This window comes from Oncorhynchus masou, chromosome 11 (assembly GCF_036934945.1).
Source record: "Oncorhynchus masou masou isolate Uvic2021 chromosome 11, UVic_Omas_1.1, whole genome shotgun sequence".
NCBI classification, from domain to species: domain Eukaryota; kingdom Metazoa; phylum Chordata; class Actinopteri; order Salmoniformes; family Salmonidae; genus Oncorhynchus; species Oncorhynchus masou.
In genome coordinates this window covers 53719370-53736451 of record NC_088222.1, presented here as the reverse complement: position 1 = coordinate 53736451, position 17082 = coordinate 53719370, and the positions used below count along the sequence as shown (strand labels likewise).

The window sequence follows — 17082 nt, the reverse complement described above, 5'->3', positions numbered from 1 at the left end:
AAAAGTTCAAAATAGCAACTGCATGATAGGGTTACACATACAAAGGCCTTCACAATATGCACATTTTGAATGTTTAAACTGCGTTAAACAGGCAGGATTTGCTGGGGTTACAGATAGTGCCGTACAGAAGTCGACTCAACGTAACATCCTGGCTCTTCTCCTGTGCAGCGTTGATGCGACATTCCTGCATTCCAGCGATTAGACTACCCGTTGACTATGGACGGTTTTGTTATAAGCACATAATGATGGGGATTGGTGATGAGGTGGGACGATCTGATTCTAGATCGGCTGTTAACGGTGGCGGGGTTTGAAGCCTACCGATGACGCGCTATGCGGACGTCAAACGATCAACAGCGCGTGCGCCACCAAGACAACGCCAGAGTCATGCCTCTTTTTTTTCATAAGCTTGTTTGACTTCAAGCGTGTGTAACGCTGTGGCACCTCCTCTCACCCCTCCCGTTGTCTAGTTGACAGGAATCTCCTCAGGCAGGATTGGAAAGCACTGACAGAGGTATGTTGAAATGAAGCTAATATTGTGGCATGTTATGGTGCACTATTGTATCCCTGTTGTGATAGACATGGACCTCTTCCTTGGCTTGAATCGGAAGAGGTAGCACGCTCATCCACCACGCAACCAGTAACGTTGCGTTAGAAACTGTCCAGGAGGATAAATGCTGATCAGCATACAGCTAGCTAGCCTGATGAGTTAGCTCTCTGCCTAGCTGGCTATGTGAACATGGCCTCGAGTAACTAGCTAATAACCTGACGCATTATTATTTGAATTTAATGAGTTTAGGTACTGTTCTCTGCAATTTGATTAACGTTACTCGCTATAGCCAGCAATCATGTGCAGTGTATGCGCTTGTCCCGCTCTCCACCAATTGCTTGCTAACCTCAGCAGCTAGCTAGTTTTCTACTTCGTTAGCAAGTAAGCTAAAGATGTTCAAGCGCAAGCAGTGATGTGTCTGCAGCGTTGTTGCATAACCCCTTGGACATCATCAGGCAGCCAGGCAGAAGAACTGCTCGTACCAGGCAGCAGGTTGCAGATTCTGTGACAACTGTCTGGGAAACATGTACATTGCATTTCCATCTCTCTAGTGCATGTGGAACGTGAAACCACCTGCCTGACACGGGTCTAATGCAACAATGCTAACGTTCTCAATCTCCTTTCTCAAGGTCCTTTCAGTCGACGTTCCCTTAACATTTCTGTTCAGCTATGCTTATTTGAAAATTAAACAACGCAAAAAAATCTAGTCTAGCTATAGTACAAGCTTATCGTCTGATGAGATTTCATTGACTTTCTGCAATGGAGTATTTCTGTCTAAGAGGGACCAGAAGGACACATTGTGTGGCTTTCCTTGAAGACCCGGTTATGTAGACTCGCTAGTACATTCCTCAAGACCCCACAGACATTCTTCTCTGTATGGCCTAATATTCTAACCTCTCCCACCAATAATGATCCTCAAAGGTTCAGTGCTCCTTCCTGTGTGTGTATTTTTGTAATGTGTGTGAGCGGGATGTGTGTGTATTCTGGAATGCCTGATGTTGGACACTTCCTGTCTCCTACCGTGGTCCCCTTCGAGCGAGTGCCTGTTGGTCACTGTAGATGTCTTGTATTAAAAACGGAATGCCTTCAACTGAAATGTGCCTAACTCATTTAACCTAACCCCAATGAATCAGAGAGGTGCGGGGACTGCCTTAATCGACATCCACATCTTTGGCGCCAGGGGAACAAATCTGCCTGATCATTGACAGCCTGATCATTGACAGCCTGATCACTGCACCTTGTGCAGGGAACAATAAAAGGCCACTCTATAATGTGCAGTTTTGTCACATCACAATGCCACAGATGTCTCAGGTTTTGAGGGAGCATGCAATTAATATGCTATTGCCAGAGAATTTTATGTTAATTTCTCTAACATGTGCCACCTCCAACATCGTTTTTCAGAAACTGTCTCAGGGGAGCTCATCTGCGTGCTCGTCATCCTCACCAGGGTCTTGACCTGACTGCAGTTCGGAATTGCAACCTACTTCAGTGGGCAAATGCTCACCATCGATGGCCAATTGCATGCCAGAGAAGTGTGCTGTTCACGGATGAATCCCGGTTTCAACTGATACGGGCAGATGGTGTAGACAGTGTATATGGCGTCGTGTGGGCGAGCGGTTTGCTGATGTCAACTTTGAGCAGATAACCCCACCACCACTATGGGGTAATGGTATGGGCAGGCATAAGCTACGGACAACGAACACATTTGGATTGTATTGATGGTAATTTGAATGCACAGAGATACTGTGACATCCGCTGCCATCACCTCATGTTTCAGCATTATAATGCATGGGCCCCATTTCGCAAGGATCTCTACAAAATTCCTGGAAGCGGATAGTGTCCCAGTTCTTCCATGGCTTGCATACTTACCAAACATGTCACCCATTGAGCATGCTTGAGATGCTCTAGATCGACGTGTACGACAGTGAGTTCAAGTTCCCGCCAATATCTAACGACTTCGCACAGCCATTGAATAGGAATGGGACAACTTTTCACAGGCACAATCAACAACCTTATCAACTCTATGCAAAGGAGATGTATCGGGCTACATGAGGCAAATGCTGGTCACACCAGATACTGACTGGTTTTCTGATCCACACCCCTACCCTTTGAGTTTAAGATATCTGTGGCCAACAGATGTCTTTATTCCCAGTCATGTGAAATCTATAGATTAGGGTCTATTTAAAGTATTTCAATTGACTGATTTCCTTATATGAACTGTAACTCAGTAAAATCTTTGAAATTGTTGCATTTAAATTTTTGTTAAGTGTATGACCGGGAGAAAGTTGTAGTAATTATCATTAATATTCTATTAAATAGTGTTGGAAGGAAGTGATCGAGGCTGTAGGCTATGTGGCATGCGCTGATGTACAAAATAGCCATTTGGGCTATTGGCTATTCTATTTGAAAATTAGCATTGTGCACATGGGCAGAGGGCAAGTGTTCCAGTTTAAGCCTAGTCTTGGATGAAAAAGCACGATTAATGCTGAAATCCTTTTTGGAATCTGCAACAAGCAGATTTTTCCCTCCTGTTACTCAACATTGAAGTCTCTGCCCACACATTCTCGTATAGTAAGAGTGGAGTTGAGGTCATCTAACAAATATTAAATCACGTCTAACCTTCCATTTAGAAATCACTTATTGATTCATAAGCTGCCCCTTCTGTGTTTTGCGTTTTAATTTGGCTGTCAGTCCAGTGTATCAGGTTTGGCTGCTGTTGTGAAATCTCTAGCCTGGCAAGGCAAGCACATCACTCTTTTTCTGATGAGTCAGAGCAAATGGGTTAGTCTGTTCAGGCAGATGTGAGGCATGTCTGTCTGCCCCTCTGTCTGCCTGCCCCTCCCCCTACCGGCCCACCCCGTCCATCAATGACCTCAATCCTCTCCCACCTCCTCCCCCACACGCAGTGCTCTCTCCTCAGTTGCTATGTCAGTGAAGGCCTAGCACACTGCTAATGCTTTATGTATGCCATTGCCCCATTGCTATCTCACAGCGCGTTGTGCTAAGCAGTAGCCTAACACAAAGCTGTCTGCTTTTTTTCTTATGATTTTTATTTTTTACAGATAATGGCCGTTCCTCCTACCTATGTTGACCTTGGCAAGTCCGCCAAGGATGTCTTTACCAAGGGATACGGTGAGCACTGAGCAGTACTACTTTCTACCCACTATTTCCTAGATCATTCTTCAACTCAGCCTTTGCTCCTGTCCTGCAGAGAATCAGGAGTGGACTGTAGTCGTACTAGCCTAGTGTTATAGCCATTTGGTAAACCCTCTAGTTTAGACTGGCTGTCCTTAGGCAGCTTATTGACTGAGAGACACACAGCTGTACTGAGCTATTGAGGTCTAGGCCTTATTGTGGGGATTCCCAGGTAAATTCCCCCCTAGGCGAGGGTGGGACGACCAGCACACAGCCTCCCAGAGATGGATGGATGGGAAGGAAGCTGGGGCGGTGAACTGTGCCTGACGTGACAATGTACTCTAGTGTAGAAACTAGGGCCGGGAAGATACCAGTATCGCGAGACTCGTTAGTATCGTGACAAGGAAACAAAGCAGATTTAACTTTAGGACAACAGCCCAAATGTTGGGAAACAAACATCCATTATGTAGTCATCCTGAGTCACATTTCTGGAAAAGAATATTGTGATACTGGTATCGTCACAGCCCTAGTAGAAACCACATCAAATCAATAAACTCTATCAATGTTATGTAATAGTTGTAATGTGTGATAGCCTAGACTGGTATTTCTCAGAGAGGGATTTATTGAACAATGGTTTACAGTTCATTTGGAATGTATTCAGACTTTTTCCACATTTTATTACGTTATGTCACTTCATAAGCACTGTGTTTATGAAGTGATAAAATAAGTCTGCAAGAGACGGCATGCTTATTTTGAAAACAACAGAGGCCATGCGTTAATGGGGATTGCTAGGAATGTTAGTGGAAACAATGACCCGAACAGGAATGTATCATCAGTGTAAAAAGCACTCATAGAATATGTTGTAATTACAACAGTTTGATTTCATTTTCTTCCGTGCCTTTCAGGTTTTGGTCTCATCAAGCTGGACTTGAAAACAAAGTCAGATAATGGACTGGTAAGTTCCACTGCAGTCTGTATACCCCTTGAGCCAAAAGAGGTGAGCAGGTCAGGGTTCCATAGCCGCAGGCAGAACAGTTGAAAATGGAGGAGCAGCATGACCAGGTGGACTGGGGACAACAAGGAGTCATCAGGCCAGGCAGACCTGAGGCATGGTCCTAGGGCCCAGGTCCTCCGATAGAGAGAGAATTAGTGAGAGAATTCGAGAGAGCATACTTAAATTCACACAGGACACCGGATAAGACAGGAGAAATACTCCAGATATAACAGCATATATTAGCATCCCGGCACATAAACTATTGCAGCGTAAATACTGGAGGCTGAGACAGGAGGGGTCGAGAGACACTATGGCCCCGTTTGACAATACCCCCCGGACAGGGGCTAACAGGCAGGATATAACCCCACCCACTTTGCCAAAGCACAGCCCCCACACCACTAGAGGGATATCTTCAACCACAAACTTACCATCCTGAGACAAGTCCGAGTATAGCCCACGAAGATCTCCCCCACTGCACAACCCTTGGGGGGGTGCCAACCCGGATAGGAAGATCACGTCAGTGACTCATCCCACTCAAGTGACGCACCCCTCCTAGGGATGGCATGGAAGAGCACCAGTAAGCAGTGACTCAGCCCCCGTAATAGCGGTAGAGGCAGAGAATCCCAGTGGAGAGAGGGGAACCGGCCAGGCAGAGACAGCAAGGGTGGTTCGTCGCTCCAGTGCCTTTCCGTTCACCTTCACACTCCTGGGCCAGACTACACTCAATCATAGGACCTACTGAAGAGATGAGTCTTCAATAAAGACTTAAAGGTCGAGACCGAGTTTGCGTCTCTCACATGGGTAGGCAGACCATTCCATAAACATGGAGCTCTATAGAAGAAAGCCCTGCCTCCAGCTGTTGGCTTAGAAATTCTAGGGACAATTAGGTGTCCTGCTTCTTGTGACCGTAGCGTATGTGTAGGTATGTACGGCAGGACCAGGTATATACGGCAAGCCCATGTAATGCTTTGTAGGTTAGCAGTAAAACCTTGAAATCAGCCCTTGCCTTAACAGGAAGCCAGTGTAGAGAGGCTAGCACTGGAGTAATTTTTTTTAGAGTCAAGATTCTAGCAGCCGTGTTAAGCACTAACTGAAGTTTATTTAGTGCTTTATCCGGGTAGCCGGAAAGTAGAGCATTGCAGTAGTCTAACCTAGAAGTGACAAAAGCACGGATTCATTTTTCTGCATCAGAAAGTTTCTGGTTTTTGCAATGTTACGTAGATGGAAGAAAGCTGTCCTTGATATGTTCGTCATATCAAAAATATGAACAAAAATATAAATGCAACATTAAACAATTTCAACGATTTTACTGCGTTACAGTTGTTATGAGGAAATCCGCCCTCATCAATGGATTTCACATGACTGGGAATACAGATATGCATCTGTTGGTCACAGATACCATAAAAAAAAATGGGACTCACGATGGGCTTAAGGATCTCGTCACGGTATTTCTGTGCATTGAAATTGATAAAATGCATTGGGTTTGTTGTCCATAGCTTATGACTTCCCATGCCATAACTCCTTCCGCCACCATGGGGTACTCTGTTCACAAAATTGACATCAGTAAATCGCTCACCCACACAACGCCATACACCTGGTCTGCGGTTGTGAGGCCGGTTGAATGTACTGCCAGATTCTCTAAAATGACATTGGAGGCAGCCTTATGGTAGAGAAATGAACATTCAGCATGCCAATTGCACTCTCCCTCACCTTGAGACATCTGTGGCATTGTGTTGTGACAAAACTGCACATTTCTCTCCAAAACAAGGTGCATCTGTATAATTATCATGCTGTTTAATCAGCTTCTTGATATGCCACACCTGTCAGGTGGAAGAATAAATGCTCACCAGTAGAGATGTAAACACATTTGTGCACAAAATCTGAGAGAAATAAACAATTTGTGCATATAGCAAATTTCTTTTTTTTTTTATTTTCGGCTCATGAAACATGGAACCAACACTTGTTGTTTTTCTATTTTTCTTCTGTTTAGTTATCTGACTCATCAACACCCGTGAAAGACCTCTCGGATTGTCTCCGTCACTTGTGACGTGCCAATGTGGTCCTCAGCCATCCAAATCCTCACTAATAATGTCTGATGCTAAAATAACGTGATCACATCTGACCGCTGTTTGACCCCAATCCCAGGAGTTCACCAGCACGGGCTCTGCCAACACCGAGACCAGCAAAGTGGCCGGCACCCTGGAGACCAAGTACAAGTGGGCCGAACACGGACTGACCTTCACTGAGAAGTGGAACACCGACAACACTCTGGGCACTGAGATCACTCTGGAGGACCAGGTCAGGACTGTGTTCTTTAGATCAGGGTGTACTCTATTCTGTTTTCTTCAATCTGTCATTGTTTGAAGGGTGCTATAAGCCAACGAGTAATCCCTTCGTGTAAATATAAAAAAGATCAGCAGTCACTGACTTGTTTCATTGATTTTATTATATATTTTAAGACAATATATACATAACTTTACATGTTTAGTCTTCTTCGTGTGGGAGTCTGTTCCCTAAGGACCCCCACCCTATTAAGGGGTGAAATGCTCAGAGCAATATAACTTTTAATTACGCAACAATGCTTTCTTAATAGTTCTTTCCGTCTGCCTCTGAAATTAATTTACTTATGAATCATTCCTGCTTTCTTATCCTCTCCATCTTTCTCTCACCTTCTCCCTTCAGTTGACCAAAGGGCTTAAACTGACGTTCGATTCCTCCTTCTCGCCAAACACGGGGTAAGAAGTGGCTATCCAATTAATTCAGGGAAGGTAGCATTTAATTGTTTCATAATGTTAATTAATTGCAATCAATGATGTCACACAATACATGTTGCCATTTTATTTTGTCCTGCTCAGCTCAATGTAGATTGTTGGATGTATTTGCCATTCTGTCACTGTGATTCCTATATTACCTCATACTCACAAGTTTTTCATTCCTCTCATATCCCTACCTCCAGCAAGAAGAGTGGTAAGATCAAGACTGGCTACAAGAGGGAGCACATCAACCTGGGGTGTGATGTGGACTACGACATTAACGGGACGGCTGTGCACGGCATGGCGGTGGTGGGCTACGAGGGCTGGCTGGCCGGCTACCAGATGACCTTCGAGGCCGGGAAGAACAGGGTCACCCAGAGCAACTTCGCCGTGGGCTACAAGACCGACGAGTTCCAGCTCCACACGAATGTGTGAGTAGATATATTTATTTAACTAGGCAAGTCAGATAACAACAAATTCTTATGTACAATGACTGCCTACCCCGTCATTGTATAGATGCAAAAATATGGTTCAGGTAGGCCTCCGCGCTTCAGCAAACAATGGAAGTAAGAAGGGGGTTCAACAACACTGACAGTAAGCCAGCGATGGGGCTCAACAACACTGACAGTAAGCCAGCGATGGGGGCTCAACAACACTGACAGTAAGCCAGCGATGGGGGCTCAACAACACTGACAGTAAGCCAGCGATGGGGGCTCAACAACACGGACAGTAAGCCAGCGATGGGGCTCAACAGCACGGACAGTAAGCCAGCGATGGGGGCTCAACAACACGGACAGTAAGCCAGCGATGGGGGCTCAACAACACGGACAGTAAGCCAGCGATGGGGGCTCAACAACACGGACAGTAAGCCAGCGATGGGGGCTCAACAACACGGACAGTAAGCCAGCGATGGGGGCTCAACAACACGGACAGTAAGCCAGCGATGGGGGCTCAACAACACGGACAGTAAGCCAGCGATGGGGGCTCAACAACACGGACAGTAAGCCAGCGATGGGGGCTCAACAACACGGACAGTAAGCCAGCGATGGGGGCTCAACAACACGGACAGTAAGCCAGCGATGGGGTTTAGGGACCATATTTATGGTCTTTAAGACCCTTATCCAAAATGATTTACAGTGAAGTATTTTGTATTTTCGGCACACCCCCCAACTTTGTTGCAAGCACCATGCTCCAACCAACTGAGCTTTTTGAACGACGAGTCACTAACATTTTGTTTCCAGCTCTGAACTATGAGAGCTGACGTTGTCTGGACACTATCAGCCCCAAGCCCTTGCTGTCTCTCTGGTCCCCTCAGATGCAGACTGGCAGTTATTTTATGTACAGTGCCTTGCGAAAGTATTCGGCCCCCATGAACTTTGCGACCTTTTGCCACATTTCAGGCTTCAAACATAAAGATATAAAACTGTATTTTTTTGTGAAGAATCAACAACAAGTGGGACACAATCATGAAGTGGAACGACATTTATTGGATATTTCAAACTTTTTTAACAAATCAAAAACTGAAAAATTTGGCGTGCAAAATTATTCAGCCCCCTTCAGTTAATACTTTGTAGCGCCACCTTTTGCTGCGATTACAGCTGTAAGTCGCTTGGGGTATGTTTCTATCAGTTTTGCACATCGAGAGACTGAAATTTTTTCCCATTCCTCCATGCAAAACAGCTCGAGCTCAGTGAGGTTGGATGGAGAGCATTTGTGAACAGCAGTTTTCAGTTCTTTCCACAGATTCTCGATTGGATTCAGGTCTGGACTTTGACTTGGCCATTCTAACACCTGGATATATTTATTTTTGAACCATTCCATTGTAGATTTTGCTTTATGTTTTGGAACATTGTCTTGTTGGAAGACAAATCTCCGTCCCAGTCTCAGGTCTTTTGCAGACTCCATCAGGTTTTCTTCCAGAATGGTCCTGTATTTGGCTCCATCCATCTTCCCATCAATTTTAACCATCTTCCCTGTCCCTGCTGAAGAAAAGCAGGCCCAAACCATGATGCTGCCACCACCATGTTTGACAGTGGGGATGGTGTGTTCAGGGTGATGAGCTGTGTTGCTTTTACACCAAACATAACATTTTGCATTGTTGCCAAAAAGTTAAATTTTGGTTTCATCTGACCAGAGCACCTTCTTCCACATGTTTGGTGTGTCTCCCAGGTGGCTTGTGGCAAACCTTAAACGACACTTTTTATGGATATCTTTAAGAAATGGCTTTCTTCTTGCCACTCTTCCATAAAGGCCAGATTTGTGCACTATACGACTGATTGTTGTCCTATGGACAGAGTCTCCCACCTCAGCTGTAGATCTCTGCAGTTCATCCAGAGTGATCATGGGCCTCTTGGCTGCATCTCTGATCAGTCGTCTCCTTGTATGACCTGAAAGTTTAGAGGGATGGCCAGGTCTTGGTAGATTTGCAGTGGTCTGATACTCCTTCCATTTCAATATTACCGCTTGCACAGTGCTCCTTGGGATGTTTAAAGCTTGGGAAATCTTTTTGTATCCAAATCCGGCTTTAAACTTCTTCACAACAGTATCTCGGACCTGCCTGGTGTGTTCCTTGTTCTTCATGATGCTCTCTGCACTTTTAACGGACCTCTGAGACTATCACAGTGCAGGTGCATTTATATGGAGACTTGATTACACACAGGTGGATTGTATTTATCATCATTAGTCATTTAGGTCAACATTGGATCATTCAGAGATCCTCACTGAACTTCTGGAGAGAGTTTGCTGCACTGAAAGTAAAGGGGCTGAATAATTTTGCACGCCCAATTTTTCAGTTTTTGATTTGTTAAAAAAGTTTGAAATATCCAATAAATGTCGTTCCACTTCATGATTGTGTCCCACTTGTTGTTGATTCTTCACAAAAAAATACAGTTTTATATCTTTATGTTTGAAGCCTGAAATGTGGCAAAAGGTCGCAAAGTTCAAGGGGGCCGAATACTTTCGCAAGGCACTGTATCCCACAGTGATGGGATTTGTCATAGGGCTTTGTTGGTAGGATAGTATAGTAAGCTAACCTCCTGCCACGACCTGGCCTTCCATTCATGATCACTTTTTTGACTTTTTTGAGCTACGGTCAATTAGCTCTGAGACATGGCTATTTAATCCTTTGACAGCTGATCCTTGATATACACTGAGTGTACAAAACATTAGGAACACCTGTTCTTTCCATGACAGACTGACCAGGTGAATCCAGGTGAAAGCTATGATCCCTTATTGATGTCACCTCTTAAATCCACTTCAATCAGTGGAGATGAAGAGGAGACAGGTTAAAGAAGGATTTTTAAGCCTTGAGACAATTGAGACTTGATCTGTGTTCGCATACACATACGTACATACTGTATACTACATAATGAGTGTATACTACTTACTATATACTTTGTCTACTGGAGGTTTATGCTGTTGCTATGCAACCTCTTGCTTGCTTGTTAGCATAACAAATTACTATCTAGACTTCAGGTGTGTTTGTAAATTCAATCTGGAGTGTCAGAGTGTGTTCTGGAGCGCATACTAGAATCTCTGGCCGAGGATTAGGATCTAGGAATGATCCGAGTGTTCTGACCACACACTGGCAGTCAAGCACCTAAGCTAACTGGCTAGTTGCTTCCAGACATAAATGAGAGAACACCTCACTCTAACCATTTTACTCACCCTAGCAGAGCTGGTTAGGCAGTTATCCAGAGTGTTGGTAACTGTAATGGTGCTGCTGGCAACTATTTAATTACTTTTTTGCCGACATTTACTGACACCGGCCACATTCAACGGGTGTTGAGCTTTTTGTAAATTCATCAGTTATTCTGCGCTCTGGCACAGTCAGACAGTGCTCTGAAATCGGAGTAGGTAGCCAGAGTGAATTTACAGTGACACCCAAACCACTTTACCACTTAGCTAAACTATAAATTATGTGAATAATCAAGTGAATAAATGTTGGGTGGTTAGATAGCATAAAGTAAATACACTGGCAAGTCCGACTTATTAGTAGCCAACTGAAGTTACAGTAGGTAGCTAAACATAGCATATCATTACACCAGTACGTACTGGGTATGAGGTTCGTAAGGATGGCAACTGTGGTAACAACTGTGGGAGGAATCAATATCAACATGGGCCAGCATCCCGGAGGAACGCTTTCGACACCTTGTAGAGTCCGTGCCCTGACGAATTGAGACCTTTTCTGGGGGCAAAAGGGAGATGTAACTCAATATTAGAAAGGTGTTCCTAATGTTTTGTACCCTCAGTTTGCTAGTTTAGACTGTGAATATTAATCTTCTGATTGCAGTTCATGTGATATTTGGTAGTTGTAACAGTTCTCGTTTCAGTTTTTTTGTTGAACATGAATACTGGAATGAATAGTGATGTTGCAATGTACTTGCATACATGTTAGTTCCCCATTCTCATAATAATAATGACCAACCGTTTTTTTTCCCCCTATGACAGAAATGACGGCACCGAGTTCGGGGGCTCCATCTACCAGAAGGTGAACGACCAGCTGGAGACAGCAGTCAACCTGGCCTGGACCGCTGGCAACAGCAACACCCACTTTGGCATTGCAGCCAAGTACCAGATTGATGCCGACGCATCTTTCTCGGTAAGGGGCCACTCTAGCTAGTCCTCTTACTGGCTGAGACATGACCTCCGCCTGGGGTCACATTCAGGGGACTGGTAGAGGGAGTTACTAGGCTAATAAGTTTAAAATGATCTGTGGAAGTATTGTTGTGTACATTTTGAGTCCTATTTTTTAAATTGATTTTGAATCCTGTTTCTAATCTATACATTTCTCCAACAGGCCAGAGTGAACAACTCTAGCCTTGTGGGCCTGGGATACACTCAGACTCTGAAGCCTGGTTAGTAATTTTAAAATGTTTTATTAAAATGTTTTGCGAAATATTATTTTTCTCCATGCCAGTGTAGATTAAATGTGCAGTTGAAATACCTTTCTACTTTATTTTGGGAAGAAATGACAGAACAGCAGCGTGCACTTGATCTTTGACCTCCTCAGCCAGTCAATGGACCCTGTTCTTGTCACTAGGACTGTTGCGGTGACCGGATTACCACCACACCGGCGGTCACGAGTAATGAAGGCAGGCAAATTCCACATGACTTAGTCACGGTAATTAGGCTTCTCTAAGCTTTGATGTTGCTAATGGTCATTAGTAGCCTACCAAACTTGCTAACTGCCTCGTTCACAGCACCCTATTGTCCCTTTAATCACTCTGACATCAATGCAAATCTAATCAAACACTTCTTGAGAGCCCATGAGCTCATGTTGTGCAACATTTCAATAGAGTGATGGCCTCTATTAAAAAGAGGAGCATCAGCTTTCTATAGGCTAAGCCTACTATATTTATTTCTCAACTTCCCTAATATCATTGCTTATATTTACAACAGGAGTATAGCCTACCTGGCTGGCATGAAAATAAACCACAGGGAAAAGCGTCCTCCATTCTCAAATCTAATCAAATGTATTTGTTACATACACATGGTTAGCAGATGTTAATTTGAGTATAGCGAAATGCTTTTGCTTCTAGTTCCGACAATGCAGTAATAACCGAGTAATCTAACCTAACAATTCAAAACTACTACCTTATACACATAAGTGTAAAGGGATAAAGAATATGTACATAAAGATATATGAATGAGTGATGGTACAGAACGGCATAGGCAAGATGCAGTAGGTGGTATCGAGTACAGTATATACATATGAGATGAGTAATGTAGGGCATGTAAACAAAGTGGCATAGTTTAAAGTGGCTAGTGATACATGTATTACATAAAGATGCAGTAGATGATATGGAGTACAGTATATACATATACATATGAGATGAGTAATGTAGGGTATATAAACATTATATTAAGTAGCATTGTTTAAAATGGCTAGTGATATATTTTCCATCCATTCCCATTATTAAAGTGGCTGGAGTTGAGTCAGTGTGTTGGCCTTGAGATAGAAGCTGTTTTTCAGTCTCTCGGTCCAAGCTTTGATGCACCTGTACTGACCTCACCTTCTGGATGATAGCGGGGTGAACAGGCAGTGGCTCGGGTGGTTGTTGTCCTTGATGATCTTTATGGCCTTCCTGTGACATCGGGTGGTGTAGGTGTCCTGGAGAGCAGGTAGTTTGCCCCCGGTGATGCGTTGTGCAGACCTCACTTCCCTCTGGAGAGCCTTACGGTTGTGGGCGGAGCAGTTGCCTTACCAGGCGGTGATACAGCCCGACAGGATGCTCTCAATTGTGCATCTGTAGAAGTTTTTGGTGATAAGCCGAATTTCTTCAGCCTCCTGAGGTTGAAGAGGCGCTGCTGCGCCTTCTTCACGATGCTGTCTGTGTGGGTGGACCAATTCAGTTTGTCCGTGATGTGTATGCTGAGGAACTTAACTTACTACCCTCTCCACTACTGTCCCATCGATGTGGATAGGGGGGTGCTCCCTCTGCTGTTTCCTGAAGTCCACAATCATCTCCTTTGTTTTGTTGACGTTGAGTGTGAGGTTATTTTCCTGACACTACACTCCGAGGGCCCTCACCACCTCCCTGTAGGCCGTCTCGTCGTTGTTGGTAATCAAGCATACCACTGTAGTGTCGTCCGCAAACTTGACGATTGAGTTGGCGGAGTGCGTGGCCACACAGTTGTGGGTAAACAGGGAGTACAGGAGAGGGCTCAGAACGCACCCTTGTGGGCTATTTAAGTGCATAGATTCCATGTATTTTTTCCCCCCGCTGCGCCTGTTTCGATACAGGTGCATGATAAGGATCCATTCACATATTATTTAGTATATGTAAAGACAAGATTAAATCAATAATAGTCTAATGGGTGACAATGTTGGCCTATCACTTGTGCATTATATATTATCAATTTGTGTGACTTTTTCGAATCAGTCGCACACCTCAAGTAGCCTAGCCCATAGGCCTATATGTTTTAATAAGGTTTGTATCACAACTTAAGTGACCAAATAACTTCTTAAAATGAAGCACATGAATCCGCTTTACAAGGGGTGTAGAGCCTAACGCATACATAAGCAGCACGTGGGTTTCAAGTTTGGGGATGATAATTTTCACCATAAAAATGCACTTTTTATAATAAAATTGCATTTGTGGTCACTTGATAATGGTGTTTTCTGTTTATGGAACATTTGCTCTTATAGCCTACTACCATGTGCACATTGCTGCGCCTATAATGTGAAGAAATAGCCTAATAGTTAATCAACATTTAAAGCTAAACGTTCTGATTTGTTGCGTCAGCCACATTGTGTAAAAAACGTTTTTTTTTGGTGCTAGTGGTTGTATTAATTTTGGATCTATCGAATCCCACAACTGTCCCAGACTGTTTGGAATATTTATTTCTCGTTTAGAATATAATAGGTCAATCTTTTTACGATGGGGAATAGTAGATTGACAGGCTAGTGCTTTTGCTGTTCGTTAGGCCTACTCATCTTGTTGGCTGACAAAGTAAATGTGGACAGTTCTTCCAATATCTTCAATACGCACCTCGTAATTGGATAAGGACGCGTGCAGTTGTGTCCCCGATGTGGATCTTCACTTGTAGCTTGTGAGAAAGACCCGATCACGTGATGGAGGGCACAGCACTCAGGGAGAAGGGCACAACGGCCACTGGCCACAAACGTCCTGGATTTTTTTAGGGTGCATTATGGCCACAGAAAGGGGATGCCGCTGTGAAATTCTAGGCAATATCAAGTGCGAATGAGTGACTGATGTAGCGTGTACAGCCAGCACAAGTAACAAGGCATAGCTCATGACTTTCAAGCTACTTTTTTTCAAATCATCATTAGTCGCATCATGCAGCCTTACAATGTTTTAAAAATCAAACATATACCCCAATGTAGAACAACTAAAGTTATATTAATAACTGTAAATTAAGCATAGGAGTACCTTTCTTTGTTAACCGCTCAACACAGAATAGCCGCATGTGCGCACTCCCTCAAATAGTTTGGAGAAAATATCCTATTTTATTCAGCTTTTTTCAATTGCATTTTTCATACTATAAAATACAAATAATGCCACCCGAATTCTTAGCAAATCTTGTCTGCTAAATGAACTAGTGTAGCCTATAGCCATTTGGCATAGCCAGATCAGGACCTAACATAAGGGCAACTCAGAGTATGCTATTCTGTTCTTCTGAAATAGCCTACATTTTATTCATATCATGCTTCTTTAGATCTGTATAAAATAAATAATGGATGTATTGTGAAGGTGTAGGCTATGTTACATGGATTTAGACTTTTTAAAAATGTAGATGTTCCAAAGGTCTGGAAGCCAGGAGATGCTAAATGTTAATTTTATATTAACTTGACAATTACCGGCTGACGAAATTTCGTGATCACCACAGCTGTACTTGTTACTCCCCCTTGTTGATGTATTGTCTCTGTCTCTCTGTCTACAGGCATTAAGCTGACCCTTTCTGCTCTCCTGGATGGGAAAAACATTAACACCGGTGGGCACAAGCTCGGCCTTGGCCTAGAGTTTGAGGCATAAGAAGGCAAGGAACACAACAACCCCAAACCTTTTACAACAACCAAATAGCTATCCTCACAACCTTGTTTCCCTTACAGTAGATGTGCTTTGGTTGAGGCGGCACACGTGGTGAAATCGCACTACAGTTGATATTCCACTTTTACAGGACCATTTCAGATAAAACATTTTGGAATACAGGGCCCAGTTTAGAATAAAACTAAGATGTTTTAATGGTCGGCAAAATGTAAAAATGATAAAGATCTGTTAAGGTCTCATGTAAACAATAATTTATTTATATATATTTTCAAAGCGGATAAGAGAATAAGATACTGTAGATTAAAAAAAATTAAAGGATTTGGTAAACATACAGTTTACTTTTTGTCCACATGGTGGGGCTGTTGCATTAAACAGATCACTGGTACTGGATTACAACATAAACATTCCTTGGCCAAGGTGAAATATTCCTCTGTACTGGAGAGTTCTCTCCTTGTAAACCCTCTGACAAACAAGGGAAGTGTCTAAGATATTATATTATTGTGGGATGGGTAAGTGGTCCTTCACTTAAGCAGCATTAGCTCTGAGGCACTAACTACTTTTTTTGGGAATATGGTGCCATTTAGGATCAAACCTGTTTTTGACTCGTCTGTCTGTGCATTTGGTGTGAATTATTTTGTATTACATATAGCAAAAATATATTAACAATGTTCTTGAATACTTAACCTGTCTGTGAAGTTTAAGGCAAACCTCAATTGTTCCCAAATAGAAAGGTAACCTGTCCTGCACACTATACAACATCCCTCTTAACACAAATGATTTTACAAGGAATGTTAGTCTTCCGATGATGGTGTTGGAACAGACAAACTCTGTGTACCTGACGTTGTTACTCTGTTAAATAAAGAACAACATCTTGAATGCCTCGTTGCTTTTCTTCCCACCCATAATGCATTGATAATGGAAATAAAAGACCTTGGATTTGCTGTAGGCCTATATTCATATCTACTTTAGACTATAACTGTTAAATTCTCTACGATAAGACTCCTCCAACATCGTTTTAGAGAATTTGATAGTATGTCCAACCGGCTTTACAACCGCAGACCATGTGTGACCATGCAAGCCAAGAACCTCCACATCCGGTTTCTTCATCTGCAGAATCGTCTGAGACCAGCCACCAGGACA

At 43.3% G+C, this 17082-nt stretch overlaps 1 protein-coding gene across 3 annotated transcripts; it reads left to right on the top strand.

Moving 5' to 3' along the window:
• Positions 1–395: 395 nt before the first annotated feature.
• LOC135548832 (voltage-dependent anion-selective channel protein 1-like) lies at positions 396–16818 on the top strand. 3 transcript variants are annotated; one of them, XM_064978801.1, is made up of 10 exons: positions 396–511; positions 1177–1214; positions 3610–3679; positions 4588–4637; positions 6822–6974; positions 7359–7411; positions 7633–7860; positions 11879–12029; positions 12228–12285; positions 15836–16818. In XM_064978801.1, the coding sequence occupies exons 3-10, from the start codon at positions 3613–3615 to the stop codon at positions 15925–15927; spliced, it is 852 nt and encodes a 283-aa protein (XP_064834873.1). In that variant the 5' UTR covers positions 396–511; positions 1177–1214; positions 3610–3612; the 3' UTR covers positions 15928–16818. The 3 variants fall into 3 exon arrangements, with proteins under 3 accessions (XP_064834873.1, XP_064834871.1, XP_064834872.1); XM_064978799.1 differs by lacking the exon at positions 1177–1214; XM_064978800.1 differs by lacking the exons at positions 396–511; positions 1177–1214 and adding an exon at positions 2450–2471.
• The last annotated feature ends 264 nt before the right edge of the window (positions 16819–17082 follow it).